The following is a 21284-nucleotide window of genomic DNA, read 5'->3' as shown; positions in this document are numbered from 1 at the left end:
GGAAATATGTGACATCGCCTTTTTCCAACTGAGCCCCGCCCAACTTCCGACCAGTGACACAAGCACAGACCCAAAAAAAAAAAAAATTAATCGTGAAATAATCACAGCTGTTCCAATTTTGGCAAAAAAAATTCTGTTCATTTATTTTAGAACCGAAAATATGTTTTCAGGGCCTGTGCATGGAGCCTTGCTGCTCACCGTGATGAAGTACCTATCTCAATTACGTTTTAGTGTCTGCAAGTTGATTTTCACATTATATTGAAATAAATGAAAGCCAGTGGCTGCAGGGGAAAACACATTTATCAATCTAAAAATACTGAATGGAAAAAAATGAAAGCAGGTTTTTGAAACCCAGAAATCTCTGCACCTGTGAAACATCCATTGATTGAATAGTATTGATGAATAACCCTATTAAATAGCAGGTTTAGCGGGGTCATTTGGAATCAGGGCAGCGCGGAAAAACATGGCTAGATTGCTTGTTACAGCACCCATTTAATTTTCTAAAGAGAGAGTGATACACACACTGTAAGGATTTCTCGATTTTTGTTATGTCTCATCATCATCTTCCTCCATATTCTTCCTGTTATATCACAGGTGTGGGCCAGCAACTTCCTGCCTAATGAGCCTGCTCTGTCAGACCGCTGTCAGAGAGCCTACTATCAGAAACATGGAGAACCGCTGCTGCTGCACTATACCAAACAAGAGGCTGAGAAAAAGGTACAACTATACGCATACAGTATAAACACAAAGTCAAATAATATTTAAAAAGCTACATTTAAAGGTGCTATTGATAACATTGATAACATTGAGCCACTAGATGTCGCATTCTCCCTCCCCCGTTCCATTGCATTTACTTCACAACAAGTCGTTGCCAGGCACTTACCGTCAAGCCATGTGATACCAACGTCGTTTTACTATTGGCTCACAAGCCGTGTTAGAAGTGGGAACCAAACGTCAGATATCTTACACAGAGATAAAGAAAAACATTAATTTTGGACCCGCCAAAATGTTAGAAATACTTAATTCACAATCATAATTTTTCACAGGAAAAGCCATACTTTTATTCGGCACCTTTCTAAAATCTCTGGAGTTGTATTTGTCTACATAAAAATGTTATCAATAAGACCTTTAAAGGGACTGTTTGTAACTTCTTACACGTATAAATCATTGCGGGTCGGTGTCCCATGCACCCAGCACTGATTCATGGAGAGACCTCGTCTGGTCAGCTAACATTACTGCCAAGCAGGTGAAATATAGAGTGATATTGTGGTTTTAGCTGACGTGTGTCGCCTCACTGTTTTGACGGATGCTCGCTCACATTCAGGTAGCGCGTTCAGCAATCATACAGAGGAGGCAGTTTTTTGTTTCCTTACGGTGATATTTTACTACAAGAAAACAGTCAATGAGGTGTGCAGTTTATATTCCAGAAAATCTCTTCTCTAACATATGCATCGTGGGAAGATGTGCAACAATTCCCAGGCTATAGAGGTCAGACACAGTGAATCAAACAATAACACATGGCTTAAAAGGCATGTTTGATTAAATTAAGTGCTTAATTTGAATGGCCCAATTGATTATCTCACTCAAATTTGGATTTGATGACCATGAGCAGTATGGTAATCATTTTGTGTGATAATGGTTTATAATAAACGGAAGAATGCTTTAAATGTCTCTAAATACAAGATTTCTGCAAAACTATTTTTCTCACCATGACCACCTCATCGTCTCGCCCTTCATCCATCTACTTCCACCCTTTCCCGTCACGCCTCTCTCTTTCTCTTACTTCATCCTTCTCTTTTTTTCTCCCATCGGTGTACTCTGCCTGTCTTTCAGTCAGCGGAGCGTGTCATTGGACAGCAGATATGCTCATGAGCATAATGCTGCGGCATCCATCTTTAACCTGCGTGAAGATTAGGAAAACTAACCGTGCGTGTGTGTTTGAATGATTTTCCAGTCATGTGTGTGGAGCGTCAGCAACGGAGCCCTGAGCGCATCAAGCATGTTGGCAAATGTCTAATTAGTAAGCAGACATTCGGTGGAAACCGTGAACCAACTCTCTACAGGAGAATTAAACTTGACAGAGCCATCTGACTTCTCTGCTTCGCTACCTGGAGCCGTAGCGAGATGGCTTACTTATGGTACTTTATTATTTAATACACTTAAATCTCAGGTTCTATTCACAGCTTGAAACTGGGCTCACTTTGTGTCTATCCGGTGATAAGCCAATCAAAGGCGCTGCCAGTTTATCTTGTCCTAATGAGATTAACTTGCAGCACTTTATCACCTTACCTTTTAGGCCTCCACCTCTAAGTCGTCCTTTGAGTTTAAGTAGTAATGAACAGACTGTACGTTTTTGTTAAATAGGTTATAAAATGGATGTCACTTTATCACCTTTCTTCTCAAGGGTTTCCTTGCTATTAATTTTTAGCAGTTTTGGAGTTGTTTGCTAGAGGAAGTCTTGAAAAACAAACACATACTACCATTTTCTCAGAGTTTATTTCAGTATTTGTTCATATTGCCTACTTGGAAATATGAATTTGTCTCAACAAACTCTCTTCAAAGCTTTTGAAGAAGCCAAAGAATAAGAAAATACAAACTTTTATCTTTTATGTGTAGCATTTAGGGACATCTATTGGCAGAAATGGAATATAATGTCAATAAGTATGTTCTCTTCAGTGTATAACCACCTGATAATACGAAACGTTGTGTCTTCGTTACCTTAGAATGAGCCGTTTATATCTACATACGGTGTGCAGTCCTCTTCACGGAGCCGGTCGCCATGTTCTACGGTAGCCCAGAACAGACAAACCAAACACTGGCTCTAGATAGGGCCATTCGCATTAGTTTTGCGTCAGCCACCATAGTTCTCCTACATGCCTGGCACACGGGAGAAGTGTCAGTCGGTTGCAATCCGCAACCTCACCGCTATTAGTTGCCGCCAAATCCCTCGCACTGGCCCTTTGAAGGAATAGTTTGATATTTTTGGGAAATGCGTTACTAGCCTTTTTTACCAAGAGTTAGATGAGAAAATCAAACTATCAAGTTTAGCATTCATGTCAGACAATAATAACCAGGACAGAATCAGTAAAGAAAAGTTTGGACGAAGTAAAAACCTGCAACTTCTTTCCTGTTTTTCTTTTCTTGGAACAAATCACAGCCGATGTTTTTTACTGATTAGCCACTTTACACACAAAGAAATGAAATCCACTCAGGGTCTGTCTCAAGAGGAGGGTCTTTCTACTCCTTTTCTACACTTGAATTAAAGCTGCTTCTTTCGTGGCGGCAAGAAGGGAAAAGAGAAATCAGGCAGCCACTGATTCATTCAGGGAATGAGCTGATACCTGTGTGGTCTACTGGGAGTGTGTGTGTGTGAGAGAGAAAGGATAGCATTAAGGTTTCAAGAAGAGCAGAGTAGACACTTGAATCACCTAGACAGCTGCTCATGGGAACTGACCTTTATAAAATCAGAGTGGAGGCACAAGTGTGTGTGTGTGTGTGTGTGTGTGTGTGTGTGTGTGTGTGTTTGCAAGAATGCCTTAAACTTCTTATTCTTGTCCGCTAGTGTGTATGTGTGTGTGTGTGTGTCTCTCTCTCTTTTTGCTCCTGTCTCTCTGACCTGAGGTTAGGACCGTAAATTGGCCCACTGCAGTGTTTGGAGGAGTTTGAATTGAGGTTCAGCTCCTCGGTGACACTCTTGACTTTGAAACAAAAACTTTCTAAGCTAATTGAATAAAACTCTTTGGGATTTGCAGTCCAGGAGGTATCTGTTTTAGGACATCCTCCACGTCGTCTCTCTCTCTCTCTCTCTCTCTCTCTTCCTTCACTCCACCCTTCCTCCTCAATCTCCCCTCTCCGCACTGCTTCTCTCTTATTTTTCTATCTTCTTTCTGCTCTCTTTATAATCCCGTTAAAGGCAGCAGAGGATGGATATGGTGGGGAAAAAAAGAGTGTGCGGAAGGTTGAGATTGAAGAGGAGGAGAAAGCTGAAATCTTGACCAGAAAAAAAATAGTTAGAAGGAAGTATAATATGTCAGCTCATAATATTTTCACTAAATATTAGAGATACACATTACATTAAGCTAATTTCCTCCTTTTCATTCTTTCATTCTTCCAATATCAAAGTGTTGTTGCATCAGGCACTAGGTAGAATCCTATGCTGCAAGTACGGTTCATTAAGAGAGCTCAACACTTTGGGATTCAGTTAGATTACTCCGTGTTTTCCTCCGCAGTTATTAAACACAGCAGCATTCCCGGTAGATGCCTTAATTATGCACTAATGCATGGACAAGTTTGTTCAAAACCTTTGGGAGATTTGTGGCCTAGGATGCCCAAACACTCTGTCTTTGCATTGGTGTCTGGTTACTGCTAAGCAGTTTTTTTTTTTACTTTTAATTTTTAATTAGTTTTCCTACTGTTCACACGGAACAGCACAAGCACATGTTAATACAAGTGACTGTATAAATTAGGGCTGTCAAAGTTAACGTGATGATCAACGCAAATTAGTTTTAAAGCCACTAATTTCTTTAACGCAAACGATTTTTTAGCTCAAAGCTAGAGTGAAGATACTGGCATCATATGAAACTAGAAAACCTAACGAATCCATTGGAACCAACCATCATTCATTCAACTATCAGCCATACTAGATGGTCGTAAAGGAGGTTAAATAACGCTCCACACTTTCGCAAAATTTTGGTGAGGATAAACTGTCATTGGCCATTTGAGATAAGATATATAAATGAAAATGGGTTCTATGGGTACCCACGAGTCTCCCCTTTACAGACATGCCCACTTTATGATAATCACATGCAGTTTGGGGCAAGTCATAGTCAAGTCAGCACACTGACACACTGACAGCTGTTGTTGCCTGTTGGGCCTGAGTTTGCCATGTTATGTTTTGATATTTTTTTAATGCTAAATGCAGTACCTGTGAGGGTTTCTGGACAATATTTGTCATTGTTTTGTGTTGTAAATTGGTTTCCAGTAATAAATATATACACTTGTTTGCATAAAGCAGCATATTTGCCCACTCCCATGTTGATAAGAGTATTAAATACTTGACAAATCTTCCTTGAAGGTACATTTTGAACAGATAAAAAATGTGTGATTAATTTGCGATTAATCACAATTAAATATTTTAATCAATTGACAGCCCTAGTAAAATTGCAAGATAAGAAAAAAATCTAATACAATTATTGTGAAAAGAGGAAGCCCCCCGTTTTTATATATAAACCATGCACATGTTTCCATCTAACAATATGAATTCTATTAGCTGCATTCAAGCCAGAAAAGGGACCTTTTTTAGTCACTTGACACCAAGTTAACAACATTGGAACACTGAAAAAGCATGTGGGAATATGTGCCAATGGATTTTTGGCACAATATATCTGAGGCTACAGAGGCACGGTGAAGGGTGATGGCAGGAGGAATCCCAAAACACACTTTCTCTTGGCGGAAGACTTGAATGCCCGGAGGAAACCCAGAGTATAAATGCAAAATCCACACAGAGCCAGAGCTAGAAATGAAGTGATATTACAAATCTTGTGCTGAGCTAAACAACCTATCTTGGGCAAAGTTACACAGCTACCATGGCAATCACTTAGCGTCTTTTAGCTCATTGCTTTGGTTTCATGGTACATTTCAGTCTCACCACTCTCTGTTTCCAGCAGCAGCTTGGCAGCTCTTTCCAGCAAACTAGCTCTGATAAATCCCCTACAGTACCTGCCCAGTACTAAACAGCAAACTGACAAAGTTAGCCAGTGAACATAGTGGAGCATGTAACAGCTCAAGACCAAACCAGCGCTCGATGGAAAGTGAATATAACTTGCATCCATCAGGTGGCCAAAAGCACATGAATGCCAAGGTTGCTCTCCGTCTGCTGTCTGTGTAAACAGGCTGTTGTATGCATAACAACTTTATAAAAGGTGATTATCTGTCAGGACTGTGTGTTTTTCAGCTTGTTGCTGGGTTCTTCTGCCCCCAAGTGGCCAAAAAAAAATCAATCGAAACAGCTTCAAGAACTACGCTCTACGGTCGATCAACGCTGCTGCAGATTGCTGTTTATGCTCCGAGGCCTCTACACACCTGCCTTCCCATTTTCAGTTCGTGATCAGACTGAGGCATACAGGAAATTATGTTAACTTGCGGTTACTTGAAATCCAATGCAAAGTAAAACAACAGAGAGAGAGATTCTCTTTGGTGATTTTGGGATTAGTATGAAGCTGACTTTCACCAGATTCCTACTGCTGCTGTTTAGCACACACACAAACACACACACACACACACACACACACACACACACACACACACTGAGCTAATCTATTTCTGATGGATTGTAATACCAAGGTCAGGTCGTGTTTGTGCCCACTCATCAGCTTGTTAAATCTCAGCTTCTGACACATTCTGCATTTAAACAGTTTATGATAATAAGGCTTCATGCTGCAAACAGCCACTGACCTGTTTTATTAGCATTTTGAACTCAATTTGTTGTAAAGTAAGATCGTGCTCAGTCAACCTTTACTCTGTTTATATATATATATATATATATATATATATATACTTAGTATTCCTTGTTTTTAATCGTGTCGCTCACATGTTTTGAGGTGGCTTAATAAGATCAAGTTCATGTATTTGCTCTCTTTTTTGCATCAACATTCCTCTTTGAAACAGTTGACAGTAATTAACCTGAAATACTGCCAGAAATAGAGCAAACATAAAAAGAGAAGGATTGAAGAAAAAACAAACAGGAGAAGCAAAATCGTGAAATGAGAAAAGGTGAGACAACAAGTCAAGTAGTAGCAGATGGTTCTGAGACCTGGACTCCTCTCTAATGTGGAGCATTAGGTTTGACAAGTTGACTGCTAAGATGGCTCTAACTGTTTTTTAAGAACTTACATCCACTGAAGAGATGTGTTCAAGGAGCTCAATCAGCTGAATGATGTTCAATATTGTTGCTCAGATTGTATACACTAATTTCAGATTTTTTCCGGGTCAGGATCACTGGTTCCCATTGGTTTTAACACTTCTGAATAAGTTTAGAAATCAGCACCCTATGTAAAAATGCATTTGTGGAAATCATGCTAATGTGCTAAAAGCCACAAATATCAAGCTCATGGTGATGCTAGAAGAAAGTCAGATCACAGAAGTCATCCTCTGGGAACCATGGATATCTGAACAATATAATATTGCCATAGACTGTCTATAAGAAGTGGACGTAGTCACCGTGACGTGACCCATTGGTTCGTGGACTGCCGTTTTGAAGCCTCAAGTGCATTTCGGCCGTCGCCTACTTGTTTTTTTGGAACCAGAAGTGACACGAGAGGGTGGAGCCAAGTAAAACCGACATTTTTAGGCGACCAAAATGTTAGTTACCTGAAAACAAACTGTGAAAGGGTTAAAGTTCTAAGACAAAAACACGGACAACTCCCAGACCGAACAACGACGTGGTAGAGACCAGTAAATCACAAGGTAGCCACGCCCTAAAGCATAGCCTGCTTTATGGTCTATTTGACTCTAAATGGGACCATAATTTACTAAATGAACATCATGCTGTATTGAAGAAGACTTGAAACTAGCGATTGAGACCATAAACTCATGTTTACAATGTTTACTGAGGTAATAAATCAAGTGAGAAGTAGGGTCATTTTCTCATAGACTTCTATACAATCAGACTTCTTTTTGCAACCAGAGGAGTCGCCCCCTGCTGGCTGTTAGAAAGAATGTTTAAGGCACTTCCACATTGGCTTCACTTTTCAGACCCAGAGGTTTCCGCCTGAATATTGCTTCCCTGCTCATTCAAAAACATTTTAATTTTGTCTCTTCTCTAGGAGCGTGTGGTGGTGGAGAGTTCTGATTGGCTGGCGGTGGTTCCATATTGGGCAACGTGGCCTTACCAGACACTGCTGTTACCACGACGACATGTCCTCAGGATCAATGACCTGACACCGGAGGAGAGGGAGGGTGAGTGTGAAGAAACTGACAGAGAGAGTGACTGAGAGAGCGCTAAGGCAATTAAGATTAGTTTAAGGTGACTCAGTGGCTCAGTGGGGAGGCTGCAGGTCTGGTTCCTGGCCAAGGGGTCTCATGTGTGTTCAAGCTCCATAAAACTATTACATCTAAACCTTCTTACAATATGGGCCAGTGTTTAAATTATTGCGTGCTAATTATAAATGGATGATGTCTATAGTTTCAAGCCTGTCTCCATAGCTAACATTATGCTAAATAAAGCCGGTACATTGAAGTTTATGGTGTTTGCATGCATTTGTTTCCTGTCAACCCTCCCGATATTATATAGTTTATAAAGCAATGAAATGCTTCGGTAATCATTAAATAAATTGGTCCTTCACTTCCCTTTCTCTCTACCATTATAGTGTTTAAATGACTCCGGCAGATGTTGTTGTTGTTGCCTGAGAATGAATTCTCTTAAAATCGAGGAGATCTGTTGAGATTACCTATCATTCCCTCTCAAGGACAAACACCATTGCACTATACGGGCTCATTTGGAAGACTTCTGTTGACAGCTGAGAGTCTGTTTAGCTGATTTAGCTTCGGTGTAGTGAAGGTGTGAAGTCCAGGGCACATAGATAAGACGGATCAGTGGGATAGGTGTCTTCTGAGACACGGCCCATTACCGCCATTTCCCACTTGGCAAGGGAGAAGAATCAACACAGAAAAACAGTCAGTAGTGACTGCAGCCATTTGAAACAACAGGTGGATTCAGTGAGGTAGTGATGTTAATGATCATTCAATAATCACAAGTGAATCAAGAGTGTGTTAACCAGATATCAGTGGGCATACTCCAGGTCTGAAAAATGAAGCCAATGCGGAAGTGCCTTAAACTTGCATTCTTTCTAATAGCCAGCAGGGGGCGACTCCTCTGGTTGCAAAAAGAAGTCAGATTGTATAGAAGTCTATGAGAAAATGAGCCTACTTCTCACTTGATTTATTACCTCAGTAAACATTGTAAACATGAGTTTATGGTCTCAATCGATAGTTTCAAGTCTTCTTCAACACAGCATGATGTTCATTTAGTGAATTATGGTCCCACTTAGAGTTAAATAGACCATAAAGCAGGGGATGCTTCAGGGCATGGCTACCTTGTGATTGACAGGTCGATACCACGACATTGGGAGATGTCCGTTTTTTCATCTTATAACTTTGTTTCACAGTGTGTTTTCAGTTCATGAAAGTAAATTGTAACATATTGGTCGCCTAATTGAGCATTTGGTTGTACTTAGCTCCACCCTCTCGTATCACTTCAGCCAAAATGCCAAACTCGAGGCTTCAAAATAGCCGTAATCTGATTTTTGTTTGTTGAAAAATGTTGAGTTATTGTTTTGATTTATTCTTTTTTATGCTTTATTTCATTTCTTTTTTTGAAATTCATGGCTGAAATAACAGTGTGTTTATTTAATAATAATAATTAATTAATAATAATTAATAATAATCCAAAATACCCAACGTATTACCCAATTCATAATACCCAATTGATTTGGGTTGAGCTGTAAATGGCACAAATCCAGTGTTAAATAAAGATTTCATGGTGGAAAAAGATGCTTTTTATAATGTATACACTTTTAATGTTTAATTATGAATTACTGCAGATGATCGATTAACTTGCTTCAAATTTGAATCCCTAGTCTGATGCTTTTTACCTGTCGGTTTGAGAGTCAGACAGAAACTTTGTGTGTTTGTTTATGCACCTATGCACCTTGTTTATCCGTCTCTGGTCGTCTGACTTATTCGTCATGTATTCAGGCATTTTTTATATATATTTTATTACCCTTCAAGAATAATAAATGTTTCATCTCCTACTTACGTACATTCCTCTCAATTTTATTTCTTAGTTTTTACTCTCACATGCCCTCGCTTCAGCTCGCCCTCCTCATGCTATTCATTATTAACAACACGCACACCAACAAAACAAATAGAAATAATATTCTCTCACTTCATCTCCCTCTCTTCTGTCTGTCTGTCTGTTTATCAGGTCTGGCTGACATTATGAAGCGACTGATGACCAAGTATGACAATCTGTTTGAAATCTCTTTCCCCTACTCCATGGGCTGGCACGGTAAGACAAGAGTGAGAGGGTTAAAAAGAAAACAAAGTTTAAATAACCTGTTTAAAGTTGATTTTGTAAAGTGACAGAAGGAGGGAGGGACAGATGGTGGGGAAGATTAAAGATCATTTTAATCTAAATATACAAGAATCTGTGGATGGATTGGAACACAAATACTGGAGGCTGTTTACATATCAGGCCAGCTATAAACAATTTCACTTAGTCAGTTTGATATGTGAACTCCACTCCCAGTAACAGTGTGCTCATCTGTGTCATCATCTGCAAATGTCAGTCATGAAGTATGTCAGTCAAGATTTTAAAAGACTAGTTTTTTTTTTTCTTCTCGAGCATATTTTTTAAATTAGCTCACACCATGCACCAACATGGCATTAATATCACATGAATATTGATTAGCTTGTCCAATGTTACTGGAAAGATGCGTTTAAATTAAGGTGCAGCGTGCGTTCCCTGAAGGTTAGATAACTCGTGTTGAGTTTCAATCTGTAATTAATTGACAAACGAGAAACTCTCAGCTCGGATGTCACCCACTTATTACCACTTCAATGCACACTCAGTCACATCAGCATATTTAACGTTTTGTCACATACATCACCACGAAGAAAAGCAGGAGTTCTCACAGGTTAAGAGCACTCATGGTGTGATTCCAGGCTTTCACCATCAGTTAAAGTACCATGGAGGAGTAGAAAAACTCAATAGTCTTGTGTGCATGATGGCAGGGTTAACAAGTCCTCATTGGCTTATAATAGAGTTCAGTGTATTATAGTAAATACGCTGACTGACTGTGGGTAAAGTTGGGATGACGCTTCCCCACTTCCTCCCACTGTACAGAAGTGAAACCAAAATATCCCGGATACGGGAGCTGCGTTTGTCATTTGAAGCCCGCACAGTAGTGATTGGACGGTGGAGTCGCGGTATTTCGGTCCCGCCCATACACCCGTCTGAACCAATCGCGAGTCGAGCATGGCCTCAGCTTGTTAGAGAGAGAGAGAGAATCATAGCTGTCAATCATTATGTCTCACCCCCTTTTTAAAGCATCCAATAACTAATTAAACACAAATACACTTGAACATACGTTAGCATCATAAGAACTACCTAAAATGACAGAAACCAACTTTCGGGAAAAAAATTATGCAGCCAGCCACCAGGGGGCAAACAAAATGTTTTGGCTTCACTTTTAGGGAGCTGTCATGTCGTCCATCTACATATACAGTTTATGGTATTTAAACATTGAGCAGATACGTAGCAACATTAGCATTCATTTGGAGTCGTGTGTCTTTCCACCTGATGAATATTAATCCAATAATCACTCTGCTTTTAGCTCTATTTTGGTCTCCACCAACTCCCTAGAGAAATATCTGGCTCTTTAGCTGTAAATTGGTCCACTATGTTTAATACCTAGTTGGTACCGTTGTCTGTGTACCATTTGATACGGGAAGGCATTGTATACTGGGTTTCTAGAGTCTCTACAGCTGCCTGTTGCTGCTGAAATATATGCTGACGAGAGCGTTGAGATCCAAAACAGTTTAGTTGTGAGCCGCAAAACCAAAACAATGAGCTGAAAGATGCTAAAACGCTTTGTAGAGCCAAGAGAAACTGCAGAGTAGGGTGATAATTCTCTGCGACACTTTTCACATTACACACAGTCATTTGATCCATTGCTGAAAATATTGATTAGAGCAGCTTTAATGCTAATTTACCCAACCCAGTGGTTTTAATCTCTTTTTTTTGCTGGATATTTTACACTCACGCATCAGATTACGCATCAGATACAGTATGTACAATTTACATATCTCTAGCTTTATATTAATCTCAACAATTAAAATTGGGATTCATGACATTGTTTATCATTTCCTAGAACTTTTAACTTAAGTACTTTAAGCATTGCACGTGAAAAGACTTTCTACAAATCTACACTACACTACATTATGGGGTAGTTTAAGTTGCTATTTTCATTGTGAATGCCGTTTGTCTGCACCCATTCTCCTGTAGTTCCCATTACGTTCGCACCACAGCAAAACACCACAGTCAGAGGAATTGAAATAACCAGTAAGAAGACAGAGAGCATTTGAATAAGCAAGCAAATACACAAAAAAATGCTGGTAGATGTCATCTTTGCAATGAGGGCCAAATTACCTTTTTCATTTTGACAGAACATGCAGTGACAAACACATTTTGTATAGATCTCCGAACACTGCGAGTTTTATACTAAAGAAAGATGTTTGCATCATCGAGACATCTGTTCCTCTTGTGAATATAAAGCTCAGCGTAGGCATTGGCTGATATTTACCTGTACCGAGACAGTGCAGGGAGATGCCTATTGTGAGCACTGTCAGACAAAACACTTTGCAGCGGGTTCAAACTGGAACAAAGGTTAGTAGAGTGCAGTGATGCGATGAGCGATGTGTGACAGAAAGGAGAGCATGCGTCATCACAGCTGAGCAGTCAGAGGGGTCCTTGTTTAAGCTAAAGGTTGCAGGTTCAATCCCTGCATGCAGTTGCATCCCGCTGAGTTGTTTCACAGAAAGGAAACCTCAAATGCTCACTGACTAAGGCATTCTTATTCAGAACATAAACACTGCAGCATGGATCTAGATGCACTACCAAGACAACTTGTACACATAGGGCAGGTTTCTCCGACAGACATAAGGCCTATTTCTGTGCTCAAGTACTAATTAGCTGGCTTTAGCGTGCTAACACGCTAAACTAAGATGACATGATGAACATCATCATGTTAGCATTGCCACTTTGAATATGTTAGCATGCTAAAGTTAGCTCAAAGCACAGCTGTATCATAGACCAGTGATTCCCAAAGACTGGCTCGGGACCCACAAGACGGTCGCAGAAGATTTGTTTGGGGTCGCATAATAAATTTGCATAATTTCTTCCATAATCTTTACTTAACATTTATATTTGCAGTACACCTTTGTGCCATATGGGAGCCTGAATCTTTGTATTGTTCTGATAATTGTGGCCTACTTATAATATTGAATCTAAGGCTAGTGTACATTCTGTTTATTTTCTGATGAGAGGAAAAAGACTGTTAACTCCACCTAAATGCATTTATGTGGTCTAATTTTTAAAGTATTTAGCATGTGTATATTTTTTTTCAATAAAACATGCATAAAAGGAAGTTGGGATTTATCAAACGTATCTCTTTGAAATAGCTAGTTTACCTATTCAAGATAAGATAAGGTGATGTGGAAAAATAGTCAGGAACGTTCATTTACGCACAAATTTGCTCTCCTCACAATTTATAGATAAGGCCTATATTGTGAATTGGGTTGCGAAGGTTTGTCATTTTTCAAACAGGGGTCTCCAGAAAGAAAGTTTGGAAGAAGTGGACGTAGTAACCCTGACGTCACCCATTGGTTTGTGGACTGCTGTTTTGAAGCCTCAAGTACAGTATTTTGGCTGTCGCCATCTTGTTTTTTTGCAACCAGAAGTGACACGAGAGTGTGGAGCTAATGTTGCAATGCTAAAATCAAATTTCATGAACTGAAAACACACTGTGAAAGGGTTAAAGTTGTTAAGACGAAAACACGGACAACACCCAGACCGGACAACTCCGTGGTAGCGACCTGTCTATCACAAGGTAGCCACGCCCAAAAGCATCCCCTGCTTTATGGTCTATTTGACTCTAAATGGGACCAGAATTTACTAAATGAACATCATGCTGTATTGAAGAAGACTTGAAACTAGCGATTGAGACCAGAAACTCATGTTTATAATGTTTACTGAGGTAATAAATCAAGTGAGAAGTAGGCTCATTTTCTCACAGACTTCTATACAATCAGACATCTTTTGCAACCAGAGGAGTCGCCCCCTGCTGGCTATTAGAAAGAATGCAAGTTTAAGGCCCTTCCGCACTGGCTTCACTTTTCAGACCTGGAGGTTGCCCACTGCCTTATAACCAGCCTCACAGAGCCACTATCATGGCTCTTAGTCTAGTTCAGATATAAAATACAAAAGCCTCAGAGTTTGCCGATGTTTGAAGAGAACTTTCATAAATCTAAGAAAACTTTATTACTAACTATTAATGATGTCTGCCTGCAGCATAGACAAATGATAAGGGGCAACCTACTCAATAGTTTTGATAAAATCCATTCATCAGGCTGTATACCTCTTTCTCACTGTAAGATCTTTGCGGTTGTGCGTGTGAACAAGTTTTCCTTTCTTCTGTCGTTTTGTCTTTTTCTTTTTTTTACTCCTCCGATCCCAATTGATGGGCTTTTTGTGATCTCCTTCATCTTTCATGAACCGCCTCAGGCCAGTGAGGTGTGCACATAGTCTGACTAATTGGGACTAACAACGAGGTTGAAATCAATCCTGTTTAATTTAGTCTACAGCGCCGTAGTCAGGAAGAGACTAATCCAAATTGAAGTTTGTTAAAGAGAGATCATTTGTATTGATCATAACGTCTCAGATTCATTTCAGAGAACGAAGCGCTGTAAAGCTTTATGAGCATTTATGACTTGGGTCCCTGACATGCTGCTGCCAGTCTGTTTTTTTTTTTTTTTTTGCAAGGCAGCCCACGTGAAAGATTTTAAAAAGAGAGATGATAGACTTAAACTGTAGTGTGGCGTAAAGGACAGGGGGCATGAGAGGACACAGGCATCGACTCACTTTCTTCTTTTTACTTTATCAGACATCAAATCTTTGAAGTAAAATCTCTAAAGTCTAAAGTTGCCTGTGGTGAAGGCTCCTACAGATCTCGTGTTAAGTTTTGGCTTCAATCTTGTGTGTGTTTTAGACTAAAACTCATACAGCAATGTGTTGAAGGTTATACTGTAGACAGGTAGTTGGTAGATTCACCTTATTTTCTGTGGGAAACAGAATTTTTTTTTTCACAAGGCTGGGGGAGAAATGGGGAGAAACATCTGCCAAAAAAGAGGTAAATATAAGTAGCAAATAAAATTTTGAAATGGCTAACAATACATTAAAATTACACCTTTACAGTAGTGGTGTAAATCGCAAGCGATATTTGCTGATATAGCAAAGTCTGCCACGATACGATTTTGATTCGATCAACAATGAGTTATATTTATAACCAACTCACAAAAAAACAACTAAAATATGATTTGACAATTTTATTAGTGTGCTCTTCCAGACATTTTTTAATTATTTTTTAATAAAATTAATAAAAATAAACCTCCTGCGGTTCACTATAAAGTGTCAAATTGTTCATGTTTAAACACTGTTTGAATGTTTAGGAAAGAGGTGCGCTTGGATGGAAATGGTGACACAGACGTGCCATAATTTCAAAATAAAGGCATATCTTAAAGAGGACAATACAGTATACTGATGTTTTCACTTTGCATCGATGATATTGGATCGTCGATTATTGAATTGATATCCATATCGATGTATCGTTACACCCCTACTTTATAGTATCTCCATCAGAATAATGTCACTTAACCAACCAATTTAGGATGGCACCCAGCAGTCAGGACATTGTTGATAGCACATTATTTTAACACATATGACTTTAACTGAGCTACAGTAGAGTTACCTTGTCTAAAGTGAGCTAACTTTAGCTCTGTCTGGCCCAGTTACTGTACAACAGTGACCTACTGGAAGCGGTGCAAAGAGAAGTATGCCCTAATTCATTTTCTTGGGGACCCACGGCTACTATTTTCAGTCTAAAATCTCTCACACCGGCAGTACATGGAGGCACGTTGACTCTCAGAAAAAAGAAAAAAAACAACATTTTGGATATAGCACCCTGCAATATGTGGATCTTTTAGTTTAATATGCCACCTGTAGTGTGAATAAGAGCTAAATGAGTTGCTTAATTCCCACTGTTGCAAAAAATAGCCCTAAATATTCACTGCCAAAAACAGGTTAATGATCCTCTGACAATGTGTAATGCAACATGTTAACCATCTTAATACTCTGGTGTTTTCTATTATTCGTCTTGCAGGAATATGTCCATGGTCTTTTTTTTTTTTTTTATTGACAAAAGAACTTTCAACTCCCAAAACATTGGCATTATTTTAATTTCATCAAGGGGGATTAAGGGAAAAGAGACTGCTGAGATTATAATTGATGTACTGCAGTGAGCTAACACACAGTGTGTCTGTCACACATGGACATACTGCATACACTGACCATCTCATTTGGAAACACACACTCTCATCCACACACACACACACGCACACACACACCGACCTGGCTCTCATAATGAGTAGCCTTATCTCCCCATCTGTGTTTGTGCTTTATTTGAGCTCATTTAGAAGCAGCCAGCTCTTATTTTGGGGGCTAGGCTTATTAGTGGCAGTGTGGAGATAGAAGCGGTCGGATGGTGTTTGAGTCACCTGGGAAATCACGGATTAGATAAAGCTACCTGCTTATTCCTTCAGGAGGAAAACACACAGCACATTAGAGACTGTATTAACTGGCTGGGTGAAGGACTAGGACACAGAGAGAGACAGATAGACATGTAGGGGCACAAACAGATGTGCATAACATCCTAGATATATGGAAGTAGTAGAAAACGTGCAGTACTGTGATTTGTCTCTCAAACTGATGCCAGAAACTGTTACAATCGGTGATCCCCTATCCAGCAATACCTCTAAGTTCATTCTAAAATATGCACTCTCTTATATGCTCTCACACACACACATGCAGCAGACCCAAGCACTCTCAAAAACAATTTAAAAGTAGGTAATTGTGTACTAATAGGAGCATATGTCTCTATTCATTCCTTATCTGGCCTCTTCAGTCTTTTCTTTCTTCTTCCTTTTTTTTCTTTTACCATCCATTAGTTTGCTTTATGTCTACCTCCCGTCGTCTCTATCTGTGTCTGATCAGACTCCATTGTCAGGAAACTGGCTCTAAAGGAAAAGCTTTTATTGTGAATACAATGTGTCCGTGGTGGATCTATTTTTGAATGGCTATTGTGTTTTTTTTAAAGAGAGAAATGTTTCTACGTCTACTACTAATCACCTCCCACTAAGATCAGCAAGCATCACAGGCAACAAAGACGGTATTTAAATGTTAAATACAGTCACAAAGCACTAAAAATGTATCCTTTGTGATGACCCTCTTGAGAGGTTTATGAGAGTTTTGTAATAGTGCTATTTTTCATGCAGCAATCTGCAAGTTTTGTCAAGTTAGATATAGATGGTGACAAATTAGAGGAAAAAATCTGAATAAAAAAAAAAGAAGAAAAACACGATGAATGTAGATGCTTCTATTTAACATTTAAAAGAGGGGTTTCTAGATGGTGAGTATACAAATGATGTGAATGGAATACTATGGCCTTGACCAGATCTCAAACAGTGGGCAACAGTGAAACAACAGGTGGATTTAGTGAGGTAGTGATGTTAATGATCATTCAGTAATCACGAGTGAATCAAGAGTGTGTTAACCAAATATCAGTGTGCAACCTCCAGGTCTGAAAAGTGAAGCCAATGCGGATGTGTCTTAAAATTGCATTCTTTCTAATAGCCAGCAGGGGGCGACTCCTCTGGTTGCAAAAAGATGTCTGATTGTATAGAAGTCTATGAGAAAATGAGCCTACTTCTCACTTGATTTATTACCTCAGTAAACATTGTAAACATGAGTTTATGGTCTCAATCACTAGTTTCAAGTCATCTTCAATACAGCATGATGTTCATTTATTAAATTATGGTCCCATTTAGAGTCAAATAGACCATAAAGCAGGGTACGCTTTCGGGCGTGGCTACTGGTCACTACCACGGCGTTGTTAGGTCTGGGATTTTTCCGTGTTTTCGTCTTACAATTTTAACCCTTTCACAGTGTGTTTTCAGTTCATGAATGGTTGTACTTAGCTCCACCCTCTAGTGTCACTTCTGGTTGCAAAAAACAAGATAGCGACGGCCAAAAACCAAGATGGCAAAGGCCAAAATGCCAAACTCGAGGCTTCAAAGCTGTAGTCCACAAACCAATGGGTGTCGTCACGGTGACTACGTCCACTTCTTATATACGGTCTATGATCTCAACCCAGCTGAACGCCCACAATCATCACAATGAGTTCTCAGAGGGCTTTGTACTATTTACAACCTACAACATTCTCCATCTTTACAAATAAAAACTCCTAAAAAACATTTTGCATGGGGAAAAAAAAAGAGGGAACGTTTCTCATTTGGCTGTTTAACGCCTCACCAGTGGTGTCTGGTTATACTGTCCAGTTACCAGAATTTAGTAGACCCCTGTCAGCTAATCAGAGTGGAGATTTCTCAGCGGTGGCGATATAAAACAAACAATCGCCCGAAAGAATGGATCATCGGTTCCTCCTCACCAAAAGTACTTCATCGCTATAAAATCTTTATTTTTTATTACACTTGTAAGATTACTGCTCTATTTGCCCGCAGAGTCAACACTGGCTGCTTCTTTAATTTATCTTGTTAGCCTCCTGATAGGGGGCTTTCTGGTCTGCAGCTCGAAGGCGTTAATGAGCAGAGTAGAGGGCCTTGTTCATGTGGTGTGGATGGCAGAGAGATAAATGAGCTGGCTGTGTCCTGGCTATGCATATCTGTAATTAGCCTTTAGTGGTCGACTGTGCGGTCATTCTATTTTGTGTACATATTTGCAAAAGTTATTTTTTCAGTCATGATTTGGTTTGTTTCACCAGTGAGACTTAACTTGTAACATTGCATGAAGGTAGTAGTATTGTTGCTATGGTTACCCACACCTCAATATACCTTGCACACTAACATAAAACAGTGTTTAAACTGATGACGGGAAAATATGCCTGGTGTCCTGTTGTACAATTTTACTATACAATCGCAAATATAATATTTAAAAGTGTTATTGATAACATTCAGCCACTAGATGTCAAATTCTCCATCCCCAGATCCACTGCATTTACTTCACAACAAGTCGTTGCCAGACACTCATTATCAATCTCAGCCATTTAACTGTTTATTCCACACAAACTGAAAACACGTGATACCAGCGTCACTTTACTATTGGCTCACAAGCCTTTTTAGAAGTGGGAACCAAATGTCAGATATCTTCCACAGAAATAAACAAAACATTAATTTTGGACCCGCCAAATTTTTTTTAAATGATTAATTCACAATCATAATATTTTCTTTCAAGAAAAGCTATACTTTTATTCGGCACCTTTCTAAAAGCTCTGTGGATGTATTATTTTAAGAAAAAAAAAATTTAGCCTACAAAAAATTGTTGTCAATAAAACCCTTTAAGACTGTAAAAGCCTTTGCTCACCAGCCATCAGTGTGAACACAGCCTCTGATCGACTGGATGAGTAAAGCTGGTTCTGCGTCTCCAGTCTCATGTCTCCCTCTCTTCACTCAGGAGCCCCGACTGGCCCCCATCTAAAGGAAGACAACTCTCACTGGCAGCTGCACGCTCACTACTACCCTCCTCTGCTGCGTTCGGCCACAGTTAAGAAGTTCATGGTCGGGTACGAGATGCTCGCCCAGGAGCAACGGGACCTCACCCCTGAACAGGTGAATAATGCAACATACACATGTGTAAACCCAGCTCGATACAGCAAAGAGACTGACTTATGTATGTTCTGCAATACACAGTACATATTGTCGATAAATAATTACTATTCCTTCAGTGGACCCTGTTGAGATTACATTTCATGCATCGAGTTGGTGTTATTTGGAGCTTCTGGCAGTAAAGAGAGCAGATAGAGATTCACATTCATAACCTAAGAGATTAAACTTGTGGCTTTTAGCAGTGTTGTTGTACTCGGGATCGGTCTCAAGACCACTTTTTGAAGGTCTCGTCTTAGAATTGATCGCATTTTTGCTTGGTCTTGTCTCAGACAAAGAGCACTTCATGACTGGTCAAGAACACAACTGCAGGGATATCACTAAATTGCCTGTGTATTGTTGGATTTGTTTTTTAACATCATTACTGAGATTGCTCATAGAAAACGAAGGAAAATCCCCACACATAAAATTCACCTATGCAATGTCTTTGGATTATTTTATCAATACATTTCTCATGGTAAACTTACAGTATTTGGCAATAAAAAGGGAAAATGAATAGGAATCTTCATTTGTTTTCTGTAGGTGTTTTCATGTGGATATTTCAGATTAATTTTAGGAGTGCTTACGGTTTGGTCTTGGTCTTGACTTGGTCTCGGTTTAGGTGGTCTTGACTACAACACTGGCCTTTATTATAAAGATGTTTCTTGATTTTTTTTGTGTCATTCATTTGTTATTTCCACTGATTTAAAGTAGTACGATTTACAATATGATGTTAGGGGCTTTGTTTTCATCCCAGGCTGCATGTCATCCCCTCTCTCTCCCCTGCCTTTCGTGTCTATCTGTCTCACACTTAACATAAAAAAGGCAGAAATACCCAAAAAAAAAAAACTTGTATAAAAGCTTGGCACTGCTGTGTTCTTGTATTTTTAGGCTGCTGAGAAGCTAAGGAATCTACCCGAAGAGCACTATAAAACCAGGGAGAACCTAGAAAAAGGAGGAGAGAAAGAAGATGCAGGAAAAGTGAAACAACCTGTTTGATGTTTTGTAGAGACGGGGAAAATACTGCTTTATTTAAACCACAGTATGCTTTTTGGAAATATACGATTGTTGCTTTTGTTTTGGAAGTACCGCAGAAATGACATTTAAACTTCACGATATGCAAATCCTCTGAAGTGGTGCAACATGTTAAAGTGCCTTTGCGAACACGGGGCTTTCAGATATTCTTACTTTCTAAATATGCATATATTTTCAATACATATCTGTATCAAAGCTGGTACTACTATAATTAAGAAATGGACCTTAAACAAAAAATGTGCTATGGAACTCCTCGTCCATGTTTCAGGGAGATAATGAGAGAACATTATTCTTTTTTCCTCTGTCCCCTTCTGTTGAAATTAAACAAACTTTGTTTGTTGTTTCGTGACGTTGGACGCCTTTCAACCACAAAGCTTTTTCTCCAAACAACACAAGGAGTTATTTGTGATTCAAATGAATGCCTTTTTGTTTCTTGTGAATGTTTTTACACGGACAATAAATAATTCTTGAAGTAGTTAACTGTTTGACAGCTTTCGGCCTCAGAGGTGTGACAGTTTGTAATGCTTAATGCTTAAAGCTGAAATGGAGCAAATATGATTTAAAAAATATATTTTTTTTTTAGAAAACGATCAATATATCCTGACAGTAGAGCATGAGACCGGTAATCTGAAAAAAATCATGTGCCTCTGTGTCCTCCGGTGCTCCTAATGGCATCTGCAAGATTTCACAAACCGGAGGAA

General features: G+C 39.3%; 1 protein-coding gene across 1 annotated transcript in view; it reads left to right on the top strand.

Annotated features, from left to right (window-relative positions):
* Positions 1–21059, top strand: part of galt (galactose-1-phosphate uridylyltransferase) — a 37213-nt gene extending 16154 nt beyond the window's left edge. The window contains exons 7-11 of the mRNA XM_074616855.1: positions 595–717; positions 7824–7956; positions 9983–10066; positions 19361–19515; positions 20440–21059. Of these exons, the coding sequence (XP_074472956.1) occupies positions 595–717; positions 7824–7956; positions 9983–10066; positions 19361–19515; positions 20440–20547 (603 nt within the window). The 3' untranslated portion in view covers positions 20548–21059. The remainder of the gene's footprint in view (positions 1–594; positions 718–7823; positions 7957–9982; positions 10067–19360; positions 19516–20439) is intronic.
* The last annotated feature ends 225 nt before the right edge of the window (positions 21060–21284 follow it).

The sequence above is a fragment of the Sebastes fasciatus genome, chromosome 19, assembly GCF_043250625.1.
Source record: "Sebastes fasciatus isolate fSebFas1 chromosome 19, fSebFas1.pri, whole genome shotgun sequence".
Classification (NCBI taxonomy): domain Eukaryota; kingdom Metazoa; phylum Chordata; class Actinopteri; order Perciformes; family Sebastidae; genus Sebastes; species Sebastes fasciatus.
Note: the sequence above shows the minus strand (reverse complement) of the source record. Positions and strands in the feature narration are given on the sequence as shown.